Genomic DNA, 25,206 nt, shown 5'->3' on the forward strand with positions numbered 1-25,206 from the left:
GGGAGCTCGGTTTTTTCTCACCACGCCAGTGGGGCATGATCAGGGATGCATGCACTGTCCTGTCACAGTTTGAGGAGGCCACAAGGATGGTGAGCATTGACAGTGCATGCATCAGTGACACTGTACCTCTTGTCCACCTCTTGGAGCATACGCTGCGTGGAATAATGGACAGGGCACTTGAGGCAGAACAGAGGCAGGAAGAGGAGGACTTCCTTGCCTCTCAAGGCCCCCCTTTATCCAGACAGTGTTCCTGCTGTGCCACCCATCACACAGGAAGAGGATGAGGAGGAGGAGGAGGAGGAGGAGGAGGATGATTGTGTCAGCATGGAGGTGAAGGCTGGCACTCAGTATCAGCAGCAGCAGACTTGTAGGGACGATTTACAGTCCCAAGAAACCCGTGGACTTGTACGTGGCTGGGAGGAGGTAGCTGCGGATTATGTTGTCCTTAGTGACCCAGAGGACTTCGGACCGAATGCCTCAGCTAACCTATGCTGCATGGCCTCCTTGATCCTGCAAAGCCTGCGGAAGGATCCTCGTATTCTTCGGATCAAGGAGAGGGACCATTACTGGCTGGCCGCTCTCCTTGATCCACGGTACAAGGGTAAGGTTGCCGATCTTATCTTGCCATCGCAGAGGGAGCAGAGGATGAGACATCTCCGGGAGGCCTTGCAGAAAGGTCTGTGCAACGCATTCCCAGAGACTGGGAGGTTACAAACTCCTGGTTCTGGACAACGTGTTGCTGAGGCATCGGTCAGAAGGAGCGGTGGAGAAGGTGGCCCTCTGACTGATGCTTTCAGACAATTTTTTAGTCCGCAGCCCCAAGGTATGATCGGTTCCAGCAACCATCGCCAGCGTCTGATTTACATGGTGCAGGAATACCTAGGGGCAAGGTCAGACTTGGACACCTTTCCCACCGAAAATCCTCTGGCTTACTGGGTCTCGAGGATGGATCACTGGCCAGAGCTTGCACAGTATGCAATTGAGCTACTGGCCTGTCCTGCATCCAGCGTTCTTTCGGAACGCACCTTCAGTGCTGCTGGTGGTTTTGTTACCGATCACAGGGTGCGCCTGTCCACCGAATCAGTTGATCGACTGACCTTCATCAAGATGAATCAGTCTTGGATCAGCCACAGCTACCAAGCACCTGAAGCTGATGCAACCGAATAATTTTTTTTGAAATATCACATCCCTTCAAGACTGCCTATGCTGATGCTGAGTGACTGTCCTGTTATGTTGATTGTCTATCCTCTTCCTCCTCCGCTGATATGTTGGAAGAACATTTCTGGTTCTGGCTGATGCCATCAGCCCAATTTTTCTGCCCCTGTTTAACAGGGGCGTTTAATTACAATTTTTGATGCAATGCTTTGCAGCAGGGCTAATTCCTGCACTACAACTAGAGCATATGGGAGAGGTTGCAGTGTGGTGGCACCAGCACCAGTGCCTAAGGCCCAATTTTTCTGCCCCTGTTTAACAGGGACATGTAATTACAATTCTTGATATAATATTTCACAGGAGGGCCCGTTCCTGTGCCCACCCAGAGTAACTGTGAGGACTTATAGTGTTGTGGCACCAGCACCACAACCACCAAAAGTCACTTTTTCTACCACTGTTCAACAATGGCATGTAATTACAATTCTTGATATAATCGTTCACAGCAGGGTGCTCCAGCGCCCACCAAGAGTCCCTTTGAGGGCTTACAATGTTGTGGCAAAACCAACACCTTGTTCCACCATTTCTGCAGAGCATATATAGGGCAGGCCCCTACTTTCAAACATCCAACTTACAAACATCTCCTACTTGCAAATGGAAGGAGACAACAGCAAGTGAGATGAAAAAAGATGGACAACAAAACAAATTATACAGGGGTGATAACCCTTTCCTATGTTTTCCAAAAAGCTTAAAAATAGTTTTTTTGACTGGAGCTACACTTTAAAAATGTACCAGTTGAAAATTACAAACAGATTCAACTTAACACAACAAACCTACACAGTCCCTGTCTTGTTTGCACCGCCTGTATACTGCTGTTCTGAGTATATAGGGCCTGGGGGCCACACGCATTTCCTTTTTTTAATATGGGTACGGGGTTCCCCTTAATATGCGTACAAGACCCAAAGGGGCTGGTAATGGGCAGGGAGGGCTACCTGTGCCATTTTTCTGAAAGATTTTCAACCATATTGCAGGAACCAGATATAACATTAAAACCGCAAGCAGTTTTAAATGATGTTATTTCCGTTAAATGTCATTTTGTGCAGGGACTGTTCTAAACACGGGAAACACGTGGCACTTCACATGCATACTACAGACACCCCCCAGGCACGATATTCAAAGGAATATTTCACTTTAATCGTCATTAAAATCAGTGCTCCCGCCAAAACGGCCATTTTTAAAAACATTTTAGGCATTGACCCATGTCCCCTGGGGCAGGAGCCAGGTCCCCAAACCCTTTTTAGGACAGCATCTTGCATATTAGCCGTTAAAATTAGCACTTTTAATTTCGAACGTTCGAGTCCCATAGAATTCAATGGGGTTCTAACGTTCGTACGAATTTGAGGTCCGTTTGAAAGTTCTGGTGCGAACCAAACGGGGGGGTGTTCGGCTCATCCCTAGTCCTGGGTCCTGTAAGAAGAGAAGCATGTCGTCTGCATACAAAGCGGTACACTCGCAAATGCTTCCCACCTCTAACGCCTTCACATGAGGTGATTTTCTGAGTGCTATGGCTAGTGGCTCTATCGCTAGGGCGAATAATGATGGTGATAGAGGGCATCCCTGGCGCGTTCCTGTACTCACCGCAAACTGAGGTGGGACTGACTTACCCAACTTAATGGCCACCATTTGCTTACTGTAGAGCAAAGATATCCATGTCCTAAACACGTCTCCAAACCCCATATGTCTCAACACCACCGACATGCAATTCCAGTCTACAGAATCAAAGTCCTTAGCCATGTTGAGGGATACCACCACCTTAGCCCCTTGATAAATATAATCAATCTGTAGGTGTGTGAACAGTCTGCGAAGGTTTGTGTCTGTAGACTTCTGAGGGATAAAGCTTGTTTGATCTATGGCCACTAGAGTAGTGATACCTTTTGACAGTCTTGTGGCTAGTATCTTTGTCAATTTCTTTAGGTCCTGGTTCAAGAGTGCTATGGGTCTATAGGAGGAGCAGGCTAACGGGTCCATCCCATTTTGAGCAGGAGAATAACCTGAGCCTCCAATAGTGAGTCTGGAAGAATCTTATTTTCAAAAAAACAAAAAAAGGAAAAGAGACTTAAGCCATGGGATCAGGGCCTGCAGATGTGTTCTATACCACTCTATACATAACCCATCAGGGCCTGGAGATTTGTGCGGAGGGAATGATCTGATGGCCATTTCAATCACCTTCTCTGTTATCTCAGCCTCCAACAGCACAGGGATATCTAGAGAAGACAGCAAAGTCTCCAGTTCTTGTGCATTGTAACCTGGCATAGGAGCATATAATGCCTTGTAACATTCTACAAACGTATCCAAAATATCAGTTGGATTCGTAAGAAGAACGCCTTGGCTGTTTCTAATACATGGTATGTTTGTCCGTATTCTCCATTCTGCAGCTATGATGGCCATTAAAGCGGAGGTCCACCCTAAAGTGGACCTTCCGCTGATTGGAATCCTCCCCCCCTCCGGCGCCACAATTGGCACCTTTCAGGGGGGAGGGGGGGTGCAGGTACCTGTACAGTACAGGTATCTGCACCCACTTCCTGGATAGAGCTCTGCGGAAAGGGGCGTAGATTACGCCCCTTTCCGAAAGTCCCCCGCTGCCTGCTGGGAAACGCACAGATCCCAGAGGCAGCGGGTCCATCCTCATTGCGCAGCGCGGCTCGCCCATGCGCAGTAGGGAACCGGGAAATTAAGCCAAAAGGCTCCACTTCCTGATTCCCATACCCAAGATGGCGGCGGCAGCACCCGAGAGACGATCGAGAGATCGGCTTCAGGTGCCGACATCGCGGGCGCGCTGGACAGGTAAGTGTCACTATTTTAAAAGTCAGCAGCTGTAGTATTTGTAGCTGCTGGCTTTTAAAAAAAAAAAAAAAAAAACGTGGAGTCCCGGCGGACTCCCGCTTTAACTTCCCATTTTTATCACCCTGTTCAAAGATGGACTCCTTGCCCAGGATATATGTGATAGCTCTAGGTAGGTAACATCTAACATTGGTTATTTTCATGAGTTAGTTCATGTGCCCTCTCTACATCTTGTAGTTCTTGGGTTTTACTATTGAAAATTTTACGTGCCTGTTTAATGGCCAATATGTACTGTCTCCGCATACATGCCTTGAAGGCATCCCACACAACAGGTAAATTAGCTGACTCAAGATTATCCTCCCAGTAACCAGTGACATGCGGTGCCACCTGAGAGGACACTGACTCTACCTCCAGCCAACCCGGATTCAACCTTTTTTTGCACATATAATTCAGCAACAACAATTAGAAACCGACCTCCAGGGTCAGATATGACCTGATGAATGGTACAGAGCACCATCTTGCTGATTAAAATAGCAATTCCTCTGGCGTATGTGGAGTATTTGGCATGCAACACACGCTGGATCCAAGATCTGCACAAGGACAGTACCATGCTCCCATCCAAATGCATCTCCTGCAAGAACACCACCTGTAGTTTGATCGGTTTCAAGTATTGGAACAACAAGGCCCTGCAGAACTTATCATTTAAGCCTCGGACATTCCATGACACCACATTAACAATTGACCCCTGCCATAATCATATATTATCAGACTATATAGATTACTATATACCATAAGCATCAGTAAGTGTGACCAAGATATACCCATATTTTGTACATGCATCAAAGTACACCTGTTACCAGAGGCCCAACATGAAATATTGCACATTTGTTGAAAAAAGTTCCCAAGTCCTTTGCAACCCCCTGCTGCGGTGTTAAAAAAAACAAAGAAAAAAAATATACACCCAGCTTGTTCCCAAAACTTGTCTCCGAACATTAGGAGAACGTGACCAGGAAAAGAGGTCAAAACAAAACAGAAAAAAAAAGTGAAAAAAGAGGTTCCTGAGTCCGTCAGTCTGGAAGACATTATCGTCCGTGCCTTTGTCGCTCCGTGCCTTCAGAGTGGATACATTGCATTCCCCCAATTGAGAGGAGTGGGATCGTTCTGTCCATCAGGGAACATCCAAGCTCAACAGAAGTTATCTGTGGGGACCGTTAATGTGCAGGGTGTGCTGGGAGTAAGCAAATAACTAATTAGTTTCATGTGTAAGGGTATCATCTCCAAGCCTCCCCCATCCTGATAAGGGGGCAGAGGGGCACCCCTTCCCCCAGAAAGGCACAGGATGAGGAAAAAACAGTCCCGCACTTGCAGTTAAGAAGGAAAAAACAGACTCCAACCGTTGACATAGCAGCATCTTGACTCATTGACCGGCGATCCAATCGTTGGTCTCAATAGGTGTGTGAAAGAATCAAACCGTGCCCATGTGAGGGACTCGTAGCCGGCTTGGGTATAACATGTTATGTTTTATATCCTTTTCTCTCAGCCTGCGTCTCACCCCATTGAAGAATCTGTGACGTTTCTGGAGCTCGGCTGAAAAATCCAGGAAAAGCATCACCTTGGTGTTCTCATAAGGCAGTTCTGGATGTTTCCGGGCCTCTTGCAAAATAATATCTCTGTCCCAAAAATTCTAGAACTGCACCAACAATGGCCGTGGGTAGGCACCTTCAGGTCGACAGCCCGTAGGGACTCTATGAGCCCTTTTCACCATGCATCTGGCAGGCCTAGCAGGCTGTTAGATAATGATTCAGCAAATACAGCTGGCCGGGAGCCCTCAGCCCACGCAGATATTATTACGACTTTGCCTATTTATGGCATTGAATAAAACAAAAAAATCATAAGCCGTGCTAAACAAATGCTAGCAACTAAAAAGGCAATGTGTAATATTAGAATAAATATTATACAGGGTATAGCAACCCTATATGTATACGTGATGCAAAGCACATATGTGTAAATATATCAAAACCAGAACCTAGCTAGTATGATTTAACATATACAGTAAGGTTTTTTAACATAAACCTCTAAACAACTTAAACACCCAGTGTGCATAAATAAGTCCGTGTATAAGAGCCGCCAAAATGGTTGACGTAAAACTGTACATAGGAATCTTCTATAGATAAACCACAATATTCCTAGAGGTTCACTGTTAAATCCAAACTTGAAAACGTTGTGTTCAATCCACCACCAACATATGGTAAGGTTTACTGCTTACCAGATAGATATGACCCCCCACTACAGAGGGTCACACGAAGCTTTATGGAATTAAACGCCACTTCCAGCCAAGGGGGGGGGGGGGGTGTTTCCTCGATATCCTCCTGATTCCACTGCTCCAACAGATCTCAAAAAGGGGACTCACTCCCAGATGCTTCACTTTGAAGTCCAAAGGAAGAACTCAAAGGCAGGGGGGCCAAAGATCATAAAGGGAAAAAGAGGGGCTCGAGATAGTGTAAAACCCTTTATTTGTAAAGATAAAAAAAGTAAAAATGCACTTACAAGTATATAAAAGAAAATAAGCCTTAAGTCCGTGGCGCCGGCCGGACGCACACAGACAGACCCGTTCTCCTGGAGCCCGTCACAAACACGAGGTGATAAGTAGCGTACCGTTCAGCCCTACGCGTTTCGCAACAAAATTGCGTCATCCAGGGGCACGAGCGGCACGCTGTGTCACCTCCATTTATATGTCTCCAACCATCCAAACCTCACTCTGGGCACCTGGCTTTTTCCCGCCAAACCAAGCCTCATCCTGATGTCAGTACCTGATTCGTCAGGCACTGACCCCAACGACCAATCTGGGAACTAATCCCACCCCGATGAACGCCCCCATAATCAACCAATCATATTAGTCTTAATAATCAGCCAAATCATGTCAGGACAGGTGATCCAATGTGTGTAAAAATACTGGTCAATGGTATCTATTATATCTTTGGGCTATATATCAATCCACATAGGTACATACCTCTATTATGGCAAAGGTAATGGAGAGGAAGGGAAGAAAGTAAATATGGGACGCCATGGTGTGTATATCTACCGCCCCACTTCCGGTTCATGACCCTCCCGAGTAACCAAGCCTCGCTGTCAATCTCCTATGACTTCCGGTCCAACAGAACCTGATACGCCATTTAGTGGTAGTGAAGTACACATGTGTATTTATGTGTACTTCACTACCACTAAATGGCGTATCAGGTTCTGTTGGACCGGAAGTCATAGGAGATTGACAGCGAGGCTTGGTTACTCGGGAGGGTCATGAACCGGAAGTGGGGCGGTAGATATACACACCATGGCGTCCCATATTTACTTTCTTCCCTTCCTCTCCATTACCTTTGCCATAATAGAGGTATGTACCTATGTGGATTGATATATAGGCCAAAGATATAATAGATACCATTGACCAGTATTTTTACACACATTGGATCACCTGTCCTGACATGATTTGGCTGATTATTAAGACTAATATGATTGGTTGATTATGGGGGCGTTCATCGGGGTGGGATTAGTTCCCAGATTGGTCGTTGGGGTCAGTGCCTGACGAATCAGGTACTGACATCAGGATGAGGCTTGGTTTGGCGGGAAAAAGCCAGGTGCCCAAAGTGAGGTTTGGATGGTTGGAGACATATAAATGGAGGTGACACAGCGTGCCGCTCGTGCCCCTGGATGACGCAATTTTGTTGCGAAACGCGTAGGGCTGAACGGTACGCTACTTATCACCTCGTGTTTGTGACGGGCTCCAGGAGAACGGGTCTGTGTGTGCGTCCGGCCGGCGCCACAGACTTAAGGCTTATTTTCTTTTATATACTTGTAAGTGCATTTTTACTTTTTTTATCTTTACAAATAAAGGGTTTTACACTATCTCGAGCCCCTCTTTTTCCTTTTATGATCTTTGGCGCCCCTGCCTTTGAGTTCTTCCTTTGGACTTCAAAGTGAAGCATCTGGGAGTGAGTCCCCTTTTTGAGATCTGTTGGAGCAGTGGAATCAGGAGGATATCGAGGAAACCCCCCCCCCCCCCCCCTTGGCTGGAAGTGGCGTTTAATTCCATAAAGCTTCATGTGACCCTCTGTAGTGGGGGGTCATATCTATCTGGTAAGCAGTAAACCTTACCATATGTTGGTGGTGGATTGAACACAACGTTTTCAAGTTTGGATTTAACAGTGAACCTCTAGGAATATTGTGGTTTATCTATAGAAGATTCCTATGTACAGTTTTACGTCAACCATTTTGGCGGCTCTTATACACGGACTTATTTATGCACACTGGGTGTTTAAGTTGTTTAGAGGTTTATGTTAAAAAACCTTACTGTATATGTATATGTTAAATCATACTAGCTAGGTTCTGGTTTTGATATATTTACACATATGTGCTTTGCATCACGTATACATATAGGGTAGCTATACCCTGTATAATATTTATTCTAATATTATTACACATTGCCTTTTTAGTTGCTAGCATTTGTTTAGCGCGGCTTATGATTTTTTTGTTTTATTCATCCTGTATTTATGTGACACATTTGAGCCGCAGCTGAATACCTTCATCTCATAATATATTTCACATATTTTTTCACATCTTGTATATTCACATTTCTATATATTTTACCTTAGCGCAGTTTTTTTTTTCCCTTTTTTCTATTTATGGCATTGTCCACTTTATGGACTAGAGACCTCACCACCGAATGTAACTCCGCTATCTGTGCAGCCTGAGACCCGTACTGATCTTCCACCTCTTCAATCCGGCCCTCTGCCTTCAACAGCCGCCCCCTGGTCTTGTCCAAATCATGGCGGATCAATGTGCATTCAGATGCCATGTGTTCTACCCGCACCATCAGCATAGTTTTAAAACCTTCTATGGCCTCTAGGATAGGTTTCGTAATAGTGTCCAGTGCTGCCGTTAATAATGTAGGGGACAGAGGAATGTCCTGTTCTAGAGCAGGAGACTCCATGGCTACAGGTGATTTCACTGGGCTTGGCTGTGTCTCTCGTCCATGCTGTGCTCCGGAGGTATTGGGCAAAATGGCTCCTGGGGAGTCCGCGGCCTGCCCCTTTCCCGAGCGCTGCTGTTTTGGATTTTTCAGAGACTTACACCGGCCTTTTGCGGACATAATCGCTGCCTTCGGAGGATCCAGAGCTCTGTGGGAGGCAGAGGGGTGTCTTTTCGGCAGTGACAGAGCGAGGAATTTAGGTATTTTAAGCGGATGTGCACGGAGCTCTGGAGGCACACGTCTTCTCCGGCTCACATTCCGGCCACGCACCTCCAACATGAAGAATTGACCCATCCTTCCTTGTATCAATGTTTCAGGCTGATGGTTGTGGTGTATTGATGTGGGGGATATTTTCTTGGCAAACTTTGGGCCCCTGAGCATCATTTAAACTCTGCGGACTATCTGAGTATTGCTGCTGACCATGGCTATCCCTTTATGACTAGAATGTACCCATCTTCTGATGGCTACTTCCAGCGGGATAATGCACTAACAAAGCTCAAATCACCTCATGGTTTCTTGAACATGACAATGAGTTCACTGTGCGCCAATAGCCTCCACAGTCAACAGATATCAATACAACAGAGCACTTTTGGGATGTGGTGAAACGGAAGATTCGCATCATGGATATGCAGCCAACAAATCTGCAGCAACTGCATGATACTATCATGTCAATATGGACCAAAATCACTTAGAAATGTTTCCAACACCCTGTTGAATCTACGCCACAGAGAATTAAGGCAGCTCTGAAGGCAAAAGGGATCCAACCCAGTACTAGCAAGGTGTATCTAATAAAGTGGCTGGCGAGTTTATGCTGCTGCACACTGCTATCAGTGTCACTGTGAGAGTCAATTTCACATGTGTCTGCCTGCTCATTCTTGCCCTACAGAGTTCTGTCCCTGAGTTACTTACTTACTATATAGAAAATAAAATAAGAAATATCTTTTTTTTCTCAATATCTACCTTAAATCATATTGCTAATTGCATATTGTACTTGTTTGTAGCCTAAATATGGAAGTTTGCACTTAAAACTGTAATTTTGTAACTTTTGGAGTTGTCAGTAAAAACTTGGCTGTGCTAGTAGTACACTTTGTCGTGTCAGTAAATTTCAATGTGGTAGGTTGGCAACACTGCCCCATTTACATTGGCCATTTAGTCCTGATGCATGAGGGTAGGGATGAGCTTGGTGTTCGAGTTGAACGCACGTTCGACTCGAACACCGGCTGTTCGCCCGTTCTCTCTCGTCCACTCTGTGGGCCGTTCGTGCCAAATTCCCGTGACGCTCACGGCCCACAATGCACTGTGCCATCGCAGTGCATTGCTGGCTCATGATTGGCCAAGCATGCACTGTGACCCCGCATGCTTGCCCAATCACAGCGCCGGCAGCGAGGAGAGCCATGATTGGCCACAGGCAGGATGCCTGTGGCTAATTATAGCTCAGGCTGTGTAGTACACGCCCCACACTATATAAGGCCGCCAGCACGGCAGCCTTGTGTAGTGTTCCGGCGTCTGCAGGAGTTAGTGGATGTTGTCTGTGTGCCTTCACCACACAATACATCTGTATTTACCCTTCATTGCTGTTCTGAGTGTTCTCTAATTGAGCCATCTGCAGGAGTTATTGGGTGTTGTCTGTGTGCCTGCACAGCAGAATACACCTGTATCTACCCTTCGTTGCTGTTCTCTAATTGAGCCATCTGCCATCCGCAGGAGTTAGTGGGTGACTGGGTGTTGTCTGTGTGCCTGCACCGCAGAATACACCTGTATCTACCCTTTATTGCTGTTCTCTAATTGAGCCATCTGTCATCTGCAGGAATTAGTGGGTGTCGTGTGCCTCCAGCACAGCACAGTATACACCTATGTCTACCCTTTATTGCTGGTGTTCTATAATAAAGGCATCTGCAGGAGTTAGTGGGTGTTGTGTGCCTCCAGCACAGCACAGTATACACCTATGTCTACCCTTTATTGCTGGTGTTCTATAATAAAGGCATCTGCAGGAGATAGTGGGTGTTGTGTGCCTACAGCACAGCACAGTATACACCTATGTCTACCCTTTATTGCTGGTGTTCTATAATAAAGGCATCTGCAGGAGTTAGTGGGTGTTGTGTGCCTCCAGCACAGCACAGTATACACCTGTATCTGCACTTTATTTCTGCTGTTCTATAATAAAGGCATCTGCAGGAGTGCGTGGGTGTTTTGTGCCTCCAGCACAATATACACTACCCAATTGCTGGTTTTCCCATCTCCCTGCAGGCCATTATGTTTGGAAGGCCAACAAGGAGAGGCAGACAGGCACGAGCCAATAAAAGAGGGCAAGCAGGCTTTGTGTCTAGAGACAACAGTGCTTGTCATGGACGCAGTACATCATTATCAGCACATGGCCATGGGACACGCTTGTCCTTATTTTTGGCAGCTGGACATGTTGAGCCGCATCATGCCGAAGACTTGGTAGAGTGGATGACCAAGCCCTCTTCATCCTCCTCATCCTCTCTCACCCAGGTTTAGGGTACTAGCAAAGCAGCTGCCAACGCATCCTCTTCCCTCGTCTCAATGTCATCATCAGTGACTCCTTCCCTAGACCCACCACGTCCTCCTGAGGAGTCACCCGAACTGTTTGAGCACAGTGTTGGGTACATGCTCCAGGAGGATGCCCAGTGTTTTCTAGGCTCTGATGATGATACTCAGCTAGAGGAAGGCAGTAGCATGAGCGCAGAGAGAGGGATGTTCAAGAAGGACAGCAATCTAGCAGTCATGTTCCACCAGCTGCAGCATACTGCCAGGTTTGCTCCAGTGATGAAGAGGTAGGGGATGATGAGGGCACTGACTCCACGTGGGTGCCTGGTAGGAGAGAGAAGAAGGAGGTACATCTCCAATGAGGCAGGATGCCCTCCGGGGGCCAGCTTAGGGGCAGCACACCGACTTAAATCACACGGCAGAGCTCCGCCTGTGCAGGGCGCTGCCTCTGCGTCTTATTCTAAAAGTTCTTTGGTATGGGCATTTTTGGGGCAAGTGCATCAGATCGCACTGCTGCTATTTGCAACATGTCTCGAGCGTATCTCGCGTGGCCAAAACTTCAGCCGCTTGGGCACCACATGCTTGACCAGACATATGTTGACGTGCCATGCAGCTCGTTGGCAAGCTTACCTCAAAGACCGACACCAAAGAACAAAGCGGACCTCTCCTTGCTCCTCATCAGCTGGGATCTCCAACCCCACTAGACCTTCAGTCCTCTCTGAAACCTGCGCTGAGAGGAATGAAGGTGTAAAATTAGGTGTGCCACAGCCAAGTGCTTGCGGGCACTCTGCTAGCAGTACACCCACGTCTGATTGTAGCAGGCAAATTTCTCTGCCCCAGCTTCTGGACCGTAGAAAGAAGTTCACTCCCAGCCATCCACATGCCCAGCGGTTGAATGCTAGCTTGGCTAAATTGCTAGCACTTCAACTGCTGCCTTTTCAGTTGGTAGACCCGGCCCCCTTCCGTGAGTTTGTGCAATGTGCGGTTCCTCAGTGGCAGGTCCAACAATGCAATTTTTTCTCACGGAAGGCGATTCCTTGCCTCGCTGGACAGGGCAGTCAGCGGTAAGGTGCATGGTCATGCCTTTTTTCTCAATGATTTTCATCCATATTGCCGGAACCAGATATTACATTAAAACCGCAAGCAGTTTTAAATGACTTTTTTTCTGTTAAATGTCATTTTGTGCAGGGACTGTTCTAAACATGGGAAACAGGTACCACTTCACAGGCATACTATAGACACCCCCAGGCACGATATTTAAAGGAATATTTCACTTTTTTTTCACTTTAATCGTTGTTAAAATCAGTGCTCCCGAAAAAACTGCCATTTTTAAAAACATTTTAGGCATTGACCCATGTCCCCTGGGGCAGGAGCCAGGTCCCCAAACCCTTTTAAGGACAATATCTTGCATATTAGCCATTAAAATTAGCACTTTTTATTTTGAACGTTCGAATCCCATAGACTTCAATGGGGTTCCAAGGTATGCACGAATTTTCGGTCCGTTCGAAAGTTCTGGTGCGAACCGAACCGGGGGGTGTTTGGCTCATCCCTACATGAGGGCTTAGTAGCACCATCCAGCCCTGTCCATCTGCAGCAGCTGTATAATTCTCATAGGCATTTACAGGCTGCAAGCGCCAGGGTGTATGATGATGCGCCTGTTCCTTCTGCTTGCACCAAAAAAACCTCATGCGTTTGGGATAAATACCAAGTGTGCATGAGCCCTTATTTTCCAGGGATTCTACTTTCAGGAAACTAAATGTTGTTTGGGGAATTTTGGGGAATTTTATCTAAACTTCAGACATAAAATGATTTCTTTAAATGTGTGCAAGAAAAAGGCCACTAGATAGAGCTAATTGCCATAGGAAAGTAATACCTTTTTACAATGATCGTCGGCTACATTTAGTGGCCATAATGTGGTATTTTCCCGATGCATTCTATTTTGTGTGAATGAAAATCATTTGATCTGGATGGAGACTAGCCTAATAACATTTGTGTTTGCCCCGTTTGCATAGAGTAAGTGTACATGCAGTTTCTTAAAGCGGAGGTCCACCCTAAAGTGGACCTTCCGCTCATCGGAACCCTCCCCCCCTCCGGCGCCACAATTGGCACCTTTCAGGGGGGAGGGGGTGCAGATACCTGTACAGTACAGGTATCTGCACCCACTTCCGGGATAGCTCTCTGCAGAAAGGGGCGTATATTACGCCCCTTTCCGCAATTGCCCGCCCCTTTCCGCAAGTGCCCCGCTGCCTGCTGGGAAAACACACAGATCCCAGAGGCAGCGGGGACCGTCCTTATTGCACAGCACGGCTCGCGCATGCGCAGTAGGGAACCGGGAAGTGAAGCCGAAAGGCTCCATTTCCTGATTCCCATACCCAAGATGGCGGCGGCAGCACCCGAGAGACGATCTACAGATCGGCTTCGGGTGCCGACATCGCGGGCGCGCTGGACAGGTAAGTGTCACTATTTTAAAAGTCAGCAGCTGCAGTATTTGCTTTAAGACAGCTTGTGGATTTTCTTTATAAGATACACCCTTGGCATATTTTTTCAGCATGCTCATGTCTTTTTTCTTATTTTTACAGGTTTCTTCATTTGGAGTCTCCACATTCTCGCTTTGTGCTCTGGGTATTGATCGTTTCCAGTCAATAACATCTTCCCAATTTTCCTCAAAGCCAGAAGAGCAGTGTCAGTCTATATTAGGAAAGATATCTGTTATCTGGATTGGCTCATTGACACTTGCTCTTCCTGAAATTTTTCTGTGGCAACTCCATCAGGAGCGTTCTCCAACATCTGGCCTGATAGTTGACTCTTGTATCATGGACCCGTCCTCTGAACTCTCTCCAGTTTTGTACTCACTGGTTCTTACTTATAAGCATGCTCGTATGTGGTGGTTTCTGGGCTGCTACTTCTGCCTGCCACTTCTTTTCACAATGACTTCATTACTAGTAACTTTGAGAATTGTCGGAAACACAAAGAACATAAAAAATTTTCAGAGCCAATGCCAGCTGAGTTGGATAGTTGCAGGTTTAGCTATAGTGTATAGCATATGTATTTTGCCAGAAAATGTTACAAACATCTTGTTTAGCTACACTAGCTTTGATGTCCCTCATAATCTACTGATGCTTATCACTCAATTTTTCCTATTTTTAAAGTGTGCAGTTACACCTGTTTTACTCTTGTGCATTTCTAAACCATTAGGACAGGCGTTCCTGAATTGTTGTTGCTGTTGTTGTGATAGTGAGCCTAAAGCAGGATCTGTATATAATGCTGAGGAGATTACTGGCAAACTGGAAATATTAACTATCCCTAAGTGTACAAATGATTCAGAATTACAGTTTGGAACGCCATGTTAATAGATGACCGAAGGTATAAGAATTAGTATCAGAGTTCACTCATTACTGACTTAAAATTACCCAAAATATATAAAAAGGCTACTCACTAATTTTCTAGTTGTGAATTATACACATATGTATCTATCTATCTATCTATCTATCTATATATATTTATTACACATACAACAGGTGGAAAAGTATAAAGATTTACTATTGTATGGTGGATCTTTAGAGAAAATAAGAAAGACGAAGACGGTTTATATAGTGCACCTTGTATATTGTACAAAGGTGAAGCAACTTCTGTGTTAATAGGTTACTACATTCATGCTAGTATCGTGTTGTATGCTGGGTAGTTAAGAGGGAGTTCAGTTAAAGCTGAATGTAGAATATACAAATATAAATATGTAAAATATGTGCTGATGTAAAGGAAAATACACTCAGCTCATGCCAAATTCGTTGATATTAAACCTTGACATCTTATGAACATGCCTTCCAAATAAAAATAAGTTAAATAGTCTGATGGATTGTAATAAAATGACTGCTAGATCAGGCAGCACTGATCATTGTATTCTGATGAAAGGATTCCCTCATCCACCTTAAATGTGTGGATGGGGTAATCGGATCATTTTTTTGGTTGAACGAAAATAAATGAAATCATATATGGCCAGCTTTCGGCACAAAGTTCTTATGGGTTGAAGGTGATTTTTATATTAAAAACAATATTTGTGGAAAGGGTTATTGTAAACCGCAGACATTGAAAAGAAAAAAGAAAAACATGCAAAGCAATGGCAAAAATTGCTAGTATGCATCACATACTAGCACATTATGAAATACGTGCCTTGGAATGAAACCCTCAAGCACTGTAATGCCACTGCTGAGAGGGCTGACATGTTCCTCTGTCTTTTTTCCGAGTTTGCGCTATGTGATTGGTGAGAACCGCAATGATGTCACTCCCGCACATGCGCACGGGAGCCATTGGTTCCTGCACGAAGCTCTGAGGTTCCATCAGGTATGAAGGGTTAATATCTACTAAAGAGTGTACGTTTAGGAGATATTCACTTTCCACTATAAAAGGCTTACCTGTAGGTAAAAATGACCAAGCAGGGTTTACTACTACTTTAAAGCGGGAGTCCGCCGGGACTCCGCGTTTTTTTTTTTTTTAAAGTCAGCAGCTACAAATACTGCAGCTGCTGACTTTTAAAATAGTGACACTTACCTGTCCAGCGCGCCCGCGATGTCGGCACCCGAAGCCGATCTCTAGATCGACACTCGAGTGCTGCCGCCGCCATCTTGGGTATGGGAATCAGGAAATGGAGCCTTTCGGCTTCATTTCCCGGTTCCCTACTGCGCATTCGCGAGCCACACTGCGCAATGAGGACGGTCCCCGCTGCCTCTGGGATCTGTGTGTTTCCCAGCAGGCAGCGGGGCACTTGCGGAAGGGGGCGGGCACTTGCGGAAAGGGGCGTAATGTACGCCCCTTTCCGCAGAGAGCTAGCCCGGAAGTGGGTGCAGTTACCTGGATTATCCAGGTAACTGCACCCCCCTCCCCCCTGAAAGGTGCCAATTGTGGCGCCGGAGGGGGGGGAGGAATCCGATGAGCGGAAGGTCCATTTTAGGGTGGACCTCCGCTTTAAGGATAAGCAAAACGTAACTGATAGTTTGAAAATATTTTTTTAAACTAACAATGCTGTTACTGTATATATATTTTACCAACACTATAGACCACATAGTGTTTTTGCTAGAAAACATGCTTGAAGTGACTGTATCCATATTAGTGCACTTGCAACAAAAAACAATTGGGTACTGTCCATGACTACTTTTCTTTATTTGCATTAACATCCACATTTCCATGACAAACTTTCAGGGTGTACCCCTCTTCAAGGTCCAAGCAGTATTAAAGCTGGCCATAGATGGATCGAAATTCAAATTTCAATCCATCTATGGGCAAACTGGTTGTACTGAAGTCGATCTATTAATTGACTTTGGTACAATCAGCCTGTCAGTTTTTTTTTGTTCAATCACTGCCACTAGTTGAAGCTGACCACAGTGATCAGTGTATATTGACAGTGGGGAAATCTCCCATAATACAATAGCGCGTATAGCAAGCCTAACACCAAAACACCTACCATCTAACACCAAAAAAACATAAATAAAAAAATCTGAGCAAAAAAAAGCACACAGACATCTGCAGCAATGGAAACTTGTATAATTAGTGAGATAAGATAGGGGAAGGACTATGGACAAGGAGGGAGCAAGAGTTAGGCAGGCCATACAGGCAGGGAGCACATTTCTTTCCTGCAACCACGAGTTCCTACAATGCGGGGAAGCCAGAGGAAGCTTTCCCAACCGGAATAAGATTATTGCTGATTATTGGTAGTGGCTATAGCAGCCACTAATGATAATCATATGTAAAATCCAGTAGACTGGTTGTACCCAAATCAACTTGGGTACATTCAGCCTACCCATACATTTGAATCTTAGCATGTTCCTGCTGAACTGGCCAAGATTCAAACTGTTTATGGCTGACCTTTCAGAGGTGAGATTGGTTGTATAACTCAATGTATAAACCCTTCCACGCTGATGAATATAATAAATTGTGAAAAAAGAATTTTGCAAAACAGTGAACCAAATAACCTATTCTTCTACCAATAACCAGCTGCCAGAGGTGCGCGCCTATCTCACTACAAGATTAGTAAAACACATTTTTATTGATTCCAAAGATCCTCCAAACAGGTGCAGTCCACTTTAAGACTTTACCTATACTGCTGTCCTCTCCCCATTCAGTGGTTAGATTTCATAGCCAGCATAAAAATAATAATAATTAAAAAAAAGAAAAACAGGCTTCTATAGCATAGTATCTAAAACATCCAATTTTTTGGGACACAAGTAAAAAAGGTACTCAAAAAAGCTGTTAAAGCCTAAGCTTAAAATGAAGCATATAGATGTGTTACCAAAGATATACAGAGAAGAAACTGGATGCCAGCCACTCCAATCCTTCCCAGTTCACAAAACAACTAAAATGACAGGACACAGTTTCTACTCATTCCCAGTGTCAGGCACATCACTGTTGGATAGTAATTTAGAAAACTGAGGACCACAATTAGTCTATTATCCATTGTGTCAAATAGAATTATAATTTTTTGTTCAAAACGATTCCTTTCCTGAGTAGTTTTGAAGTTCTCTTTAAGAACTAAAACATTCATGTCTTCTATAGTGTGGTCTGGTTGTAAAAAATGCACGCATGTGCAAAAAACATCTTCCTTATGTTTTAGAATACAATAATTTAAGCAATAGCATTGATTTATGAAAGGCAGAACAAATCTGATCTCTTTTTATGCGGAAACAAGCAAAAACTTAGACAAAGGAGTGGCTGTGAATAGAGTATACTTGGAATTTGTAAAAATGTTTTACGCAGTTCCCCCAAGGCTAATGTGCAAGGTAAAGTCTTAAAAATGTCAGTTTGTAAACTGATAGAAAACTGGCTAACAAACTGTATTCATAAAGTAGTGATTAACGATGCATACTCTGAATAGTCTAAGGTTATTATTTAACCACATGCCAACCACCGTACGCCGATTTACATTGGCAGAATAGCACGGGCAGGCAAAAGGGCGTACCCATACGTTCCTTTTAAATTCCCGCCTAGAGGGTGCGCCACGGGAGCGTGCTTGATGTTCACTCGTTTGCGATGAGTAGAGGCAGAACAGGGAGATGTAAACAAGGCATCTACTGCTCCCCGTCATTGGAAGCAGTGATCTCTGTCATTTTGTAGCTAGCCTATCCCCCCCCCCTTGATCGCCCCCTAGTGTTTAACCCCTTCACTGCCAGTGACCTTTATTCAGTAATCAGTAGCTATTTTAGCTCTCATTACTGTATAAATGTCAATAGTCCCAAAATAGTGTCAAAAGTGTCTGATCTGTCTGCTGCAATGTCGCAGTCATAATAAAAATTGCAGATCACCGTCATTACTAGTAAAAAAAAAATTATAATAAAAATGGCATAAATCTATCCCCTATTATGTCCACTATAACTTTTGCACAAACAAATACACTTATTGCGATTTTTTTTTACCAAAAATATGTAGAAGAATACATATCAGCCTAAACTGTGAAAGAAATAATTTTTTTTATATATATATTTTTCATAGTAAAAAATATTGCTTTTTTTTCTAAATTGTAGCGCAAAAAATAAAAGCCACAGCAGAGGTGATCAAATACCACGAAAAGAAAGCTCTATTTGTGGGAAAAAAAGGACGTCAATTTTATTTGGTTACAATGTTGCACGACCACACAATTGTCAGCTAAAGCGACGCAGTGCCGAACCGCAAAAAATGCTCTGGTCAGAAAGGGGGTAAATCCTTCCGGGGCTGAAGTGGTTAATAGGGCAACTACTAGTGATGGACGAACTTCCAACGGGATGTTTCGCGAACGCGGACCGCGAACGTTCGCGACGGGCCCCATTGACTTCAATGGGAGGCGAACTTTGCAAACCTACAGGTCAAATTTGCAGCCACAAAATAATTACTAGCTGTGCAAACATAGTCCCACCACACGGCCAATGACATAACACATGTATGAGGTGAATCTGGGATCGACAACTACAAGCATTCTTTTTTGATATGTGAAATTGTGACAATTCAGGACTGTGGAGCGCATGAAGGCAATGGAGGAGAGGGAAGGTCAGGGTAGGCAAAGAAGAGGGTGCAGGAGATGATCACCAGCAGCGTGACATACAGCAATGACACCTGCACTGTGATAGAGTGATCTGACACCAGCACCGTGATAGAGAGCACTGACATCAGCAGTGTAACATAAAGCACTGACACCAGCACCGTGATATACAGCACTGACACCAGCACCGTGATAGAGAGCACTGACATTAGCAGCGTGACGTACAGCAATGACACCTGCACCGTGATAGAGAGCACTGACATCAGCAGTGTGACATAAAGCACTGACACCAGCACCGTGATAGAGAGTGCTGACATCAGCAGCGTGACATACAGCAATGACACCTGCACCGTGATAGAGTGCTCTGACACCAGCACCGTGATAGAGAGCATTGACATCAGCAGCGTGACATACATAAAGCACTGACACCTGCACCGTAAGCAGCCCCAGGAGTAAGTCAGCATAGCACAGGGATGGTGAGAGCCCCTCATAATGAGCATAACACAGGGATGGTGGGAGCCCCTTATAATATGCACAGCAGAGTGATCTGACACCAGCACCGTGATAGAGAGCACTGACATCAGCAGCCTGACATAAAGCACTGACACCAGCACCATGATATACAGCACTGACATCAGCAGCGTGACATACAGCAATGACACCTGCACCGTGATAGAGAGCACTGACATCAGCAGCCTGACATAAAGCACTGACACCAGCACCGTGATATACAGCACTGACATCAGCAGCGTGACATACAGCAATGACACCTGCACCGTGATAGAGAGCACTGACACCTGCACCGTAAGCAGCCCCAGGAGGAAGTCAGCAAAGCACAGGGATGGTGGGAGCCCCTCATAATGAGCATAGCACAGGGATGGTGGGAGCCCCTCATAATAAGCAGCCCCAGGAGGATGTCAGCATAGCACAGGGATGGTGGGAGCCCCTCATAATAAGCAGCCCCAGGAGGAAGTCAGCATAGCACAGGGATGGTGGGAGCCCCTCATAATGTGCATAGCACAGGGATGGTGGGAGCCCCTCATAATGAGCATAGCACAGGGATGGTGAGAGCCCCTCATAATGAGCATAGCACAGGGATGGTGGGAGCCCCTCATAATAAGCAGCCCCAGGAGGATGTCAGCATAGCACAGGGATGGTGGGAGCCCCTCATAATAAGCAGCCCCAGGAAGAAGTCAGCACAGTACAGGGATGGTGGGAGCCCCTCATAATGAGCATAGCAAAGGGATGGCGGGAGCCCCTCATAATATGCACAGCAGAGGTACAGCCCCAGGAGGAAGTCAGCACAGCACAGGGATGGTGAACTTTACAAACCTACAGGTCATATTTGCAGCCACAAAATAATTACTAGCTGTGCACACATAGTCCCACCACATGTCCAATGACATAACATATGTATGAGGTGAATCTGGGATCGACAACTACAAGCATTATTTTTTTATATGTAAAATTCTGACAATTCAGGACTCTTGAGACAATGGAGGAGAGGGAAGGTCGGGGTAGGCAAAGAAGAGGGTGCAGGAGATGATCACCAGCACCGTGATATACAGCACTGACACCTGTACCGTGATAGAGTGATCTGACACCAGCACCGTGACCTAACACATGTATGAGGTGAATCTGGCATCGACAACTACAAGCATTCTTTTTTTATATGTGAAATTCTGAAAATTCAGGAATCTTGAGATAATGGAGGCGAGGGAAGGTCAGGGTAGGCAAAGAAGAGGGTGCAGGAGATGATCACCAGCACCAGCACCATGATATACAGCACTGACATCAGCAGCGTGACATACAGCAATGACACCTGCACCGTGATAGAGTGATCTGACACCAGCACCGTGATAGAGAGCACTGACATCAGCAGTGTGACATAAAGCACTGACACCAGCACCGTGATATACAGCACTGACACCAGCACCGTGATAGAGAGCACTGACACCAGCACCGTGATAGAGAGCACTGACACCTGCACCGTGATAGAGAGCACTGACACCTGCACCGTAAGCAGCCCCAGGAGGAAGTCAGCAAAGCACAGGGATGGTGGGAGCCCCTCATAATGAGCATAGCACAGGAATGGTGGGAGCCCCTCATAATATGCACAGCAGAGGTACAGCCCAGGAGGAAGTCAGCACAGCACAGGGATGGTGGGAGCCCCTCATAATAAGCAGCCCCAGGAGGATGTCAGCATAGCACAGGGATGGTGGGAGCCCCTCATAATAAGCAGCCCCAGGAGGATGTCAGCATAGCACAGGGATGGTGGGAGCCCCTCATAATAAGCAGCCCCAGGAGGAAGTCAGCATAGCACAGGGATGGTGGGAGCCCCTCAATGTGCATAACACAGGGATTGTGGGAGCCCCTCATAATGAGCATAGCACAGGGATGGTGAGAGCCCCTCATAATGAGCATAGCACAGGGATGGTGGGAGCCCCTCATAATAAGCAGCCCCAGGAGGATGTCAGCATAGCACAGGGATGGTGGGAGCCCCTCATAATAAGCAGCCCCAGGAAGAAGTCAGCACAGTACAGGGATGGTGGGAGCCCCTCATAATGAGCATAGCAAAGGGATGGCGGGAGCCCCTCATAATGAGCATAGCAAAGGGATGGTGGGAGCCCCTCATAATATGCACAGCAGAGGTACAGCCCCAGGAGGAAGTCAGCACAGGGATGGTGAACTTTACAAACCTACAAGTCATATTGGCAGCCACAAAATAATTACTAGCTGTGCACACATAGTCCCACCACATGTCCAATGACATAACATATGTATGAGGTGAATCTGGGATCGACAACTACAAGCATTATTTTTTTATATGTAAAATTCTGACAATTCAGGACTCTTGAGACAATGGAGGAGAGGGAAGGTCGGGGTAGGCAAAGAAGAGGGTGCAGGAGATGATCACCAGCACCAGCACCGTGATATACAGCACTGACACCTGCACCGTGATAGAGTGATCTGACACCAGCACCGTGACCTAACACATGTATGAGGTGAATCTGGCATCGACAACTACAAGCATTCTTTTTTTATATGTGAAATTCTGACAATTCAGGACTCTTGAGACAATGGATGCGAGGGAAAGTCAGGGTAGGCAAAGAAGAGGGTGCAGGAGATGATCACCAGCACCAGCACCGTGATATAGAGCACTGACACCTGCACCGTGACCTAACACATGTATGAGGTGAATCTGGGATCGTATGGAAGAAGGGGAAATAGATTTGGCGCTATACCCTTAAGTTAAAAAATAAGTTGTGAAAAAAATGTGACAAAAGTGTGAAAAAATGGTAATAAATTATCAGCACGCTGGTAAATAATAAGCCCAAAAAAGGTTAGATCATTCTAAGTGCCCTATATCTGCAAATTATCAGCACGCTGGTAAATAATAGGCCCAAAAAAGGTTAGATCATTCTAAGTGCCCTTTATCAGGTGCTTAATGTGCTAGTGTCATTAGAAAAAATTCCATAGAAAATTTCATAGAAAATCACATAAACATATTTGTAAATGCAATAATAAAAGTGCAAACCTAACCACGTAATAGATTAATAGAAATTAGTAAACGTTCAATTGCAAGGAAATGATGACAAAATAAAAATACAAGTGAAACCAATAAAAGTCCCAAGTAAAAATTAAATTTGAACTTAAAAAATCAAAATTATTTAAAAATTCCAGTCAGTGAAAGCCCCACGCTTATAAAAAAGCCAATGTGCTAAGTGCCAAAGGATGAGTAACAGGTGAATAAAGGTTAAATAAAGGTGAAAATCTTCCGTGATTATCTTCAGAAAAAATATATGCCACTGCTACTCCCAGTGCACAGTGCACAGTGAATAATAATGTGATTGCTCTCACCAGAGCTCTTACCCCAACAAGGGGGAATCAGCCTCCACAGTATGAGCCACTGTGCTGCTCTCTGGCAATGATTTGCTGTTATCCTGGGAGACGCCTGCTCTTCCGCTGGTTTACTCTTCAACAGCACTGCTGCTACAGGTACTGGTCCTTCACACCACCAGCTCTTCCAGGCCCACAGTCCACCAGCTCTTCCAGGTTCACAGTCCACCAGCTCTTCCAGGCCTCTTCTACAGGTACTGGTCCCTCACACCAGCAGCTCTTCCAGGCCCACAGTCTTGGATGCACACAGCTTCTGTCTTCACACAGAGACACTCACTAGGAGCCACTGCTCCAACTCCACCTTCCACTCTCACCAGCCCCTCGTTACATGGGCTGTGTGCAGCTGGGCACACACCCTGCTTGCTATCCTCCAAGACCCGGACACAGGGTTGGAGATCCCGTGACTCTCAGGGATCTCCAAACTACAGAATCCCATCGGGAACTAGCAAAACCTGGAGAAACTCTCCATTGGATTGTGTATATGTCTTTTTGGTCTGTTTATTTATTTATACATTTTTTCCTATTGGTTGAACTAGATGAACTATCCTGTGGTTGACTTTTTCAACCCAACTATATAACTTAAAGTGATTGTAAAAAAAAAAAAAAAAACATTCAGTTTAAAATAGAAATAAAAAAGGCAAAACATGTCTATATACGGTTTATATTATATTGTGCCATTGGGGTATTTAACTCAATTGGTAGATGCATGTTTTAGTCCACATCAGGCAGGCATTTTATGGTTAAGGGCCTGGTAGCCCACGTTTATTAGAAGAAAACAAAATATTAGTCCATCCAGTAGTCCCACGCAGGGGTCCAAGCTTAAATTAAATACAGCAAAATCCAAACAAAAATGCTAGCCCACCTGGCTACTCTTCAGCAGTAGTGCTGCTATAGGTACTTGCCCCGTCCAACAAACTGCTTGGACGCACACAGCGTCAAACCCTTCGACACACAGCACACGGCTCCTTGGACGCACACAGCTTCAAGTCCTTCACACAGCTTTGGACATGCACAGCTTCAAGCAGCAAGCTGCTCACACACCACCATCCTACACAAATCCCCTCGTTATATGGGCTGTGTGCAGCTGGGCACACATCCTGCTCGCTAGCCTCAAGACCCGGACACAGGGTTGGAGATCCCGTCCCACCCATAACTCTCAGGGATCTCCAAACTACAGAATCCCATCTGGAGCTAGCAAAACCTGGAGAAAACTGACAGAGCAGTTTTCTCCATTTAAACTCTACACTCTGTAGTCCTGCAGTCCACAGATATGCAAACTCTGTGTCTCCTTTACCTCTAATTTCATAGGGACAGAGCCTCGCTCTGTCACATATCCCCCCCCCCTTTGTTTCGATCCGGAGGGAGGAACACCAGCACCCATCATGATGGTTGGGACACCTCTGTGCTGGCTGTCAGCCACGTAGGCCCAACCCTTTTTCCGGGTGCGCTTCCAGGAACATTCCCCCCTGGATCTTAACAGGTTCCTATATTGTCCTATACTCAGCCTTCCTCTTCTTTTGGGGTCCCTGGGCTTATTCACTTTTCTTGGGGGAACTCTGCCTTCCTTGAGCCCTCCTTTCAACTTACAAATACCCATTTTACCCTTCACCATGGGTATTTCAGGTTCAAAACAGTTTTTCTTGGTACCCACTGCAACCAAATCATTGTTTACAGAACGAACTCGTAACAGATCACAGCTTTCCGTATCATCAGTGCTTTCCAATTCAGTGTTTGTTAGAAGAAGACCTGAGGAGGGACTACGTCCGACGGGACCATAGCACAGCTC

General features: G+C 45.5%; 1 protein-coding gene across 1 annotated transcript in view; it reads left to right on the top strand.

Annotated features, from left to right (window-relative positions):
• The window catches only part of LOC143957213 (G-protein coupled receptor 37-like 1), a 295,634-nt gene extending 280,267 nt beyond the window's left edge, over positions 1-15,367 (top strand). Inside the window, exon 3 of the mRNA XM_077467356.1 lies at positions 14,101-15,367. Coding sequence (XP_077323482.1) covers positions 14,101-14,871 — 771 coding nt within the window. The 3' untranslated portion in view covers positions 14,872-15,367. The remainder of the gene's footprint in view (positions 1-14,100) is intronic.
• Positions 15,368-25,206: the final 9,839 nt, after the last annotated feature.

Source organism: Lithobates pipiens, unplaced genomic scaffold (assembly GCF_037356315.1).
Source record: "Lithobates pipiens isolate NorthernLeopardFrog02 unplaced genomic scaffold, aLitPip1_a1.2 Scaffold_52, whole genome shotgun sequence".
Lineage (NCBI taxonomy): Eukaryota > Metazoa > Chordata > Amphibia > Anura > Ranidae > Lithobates > Lithobates pipiens.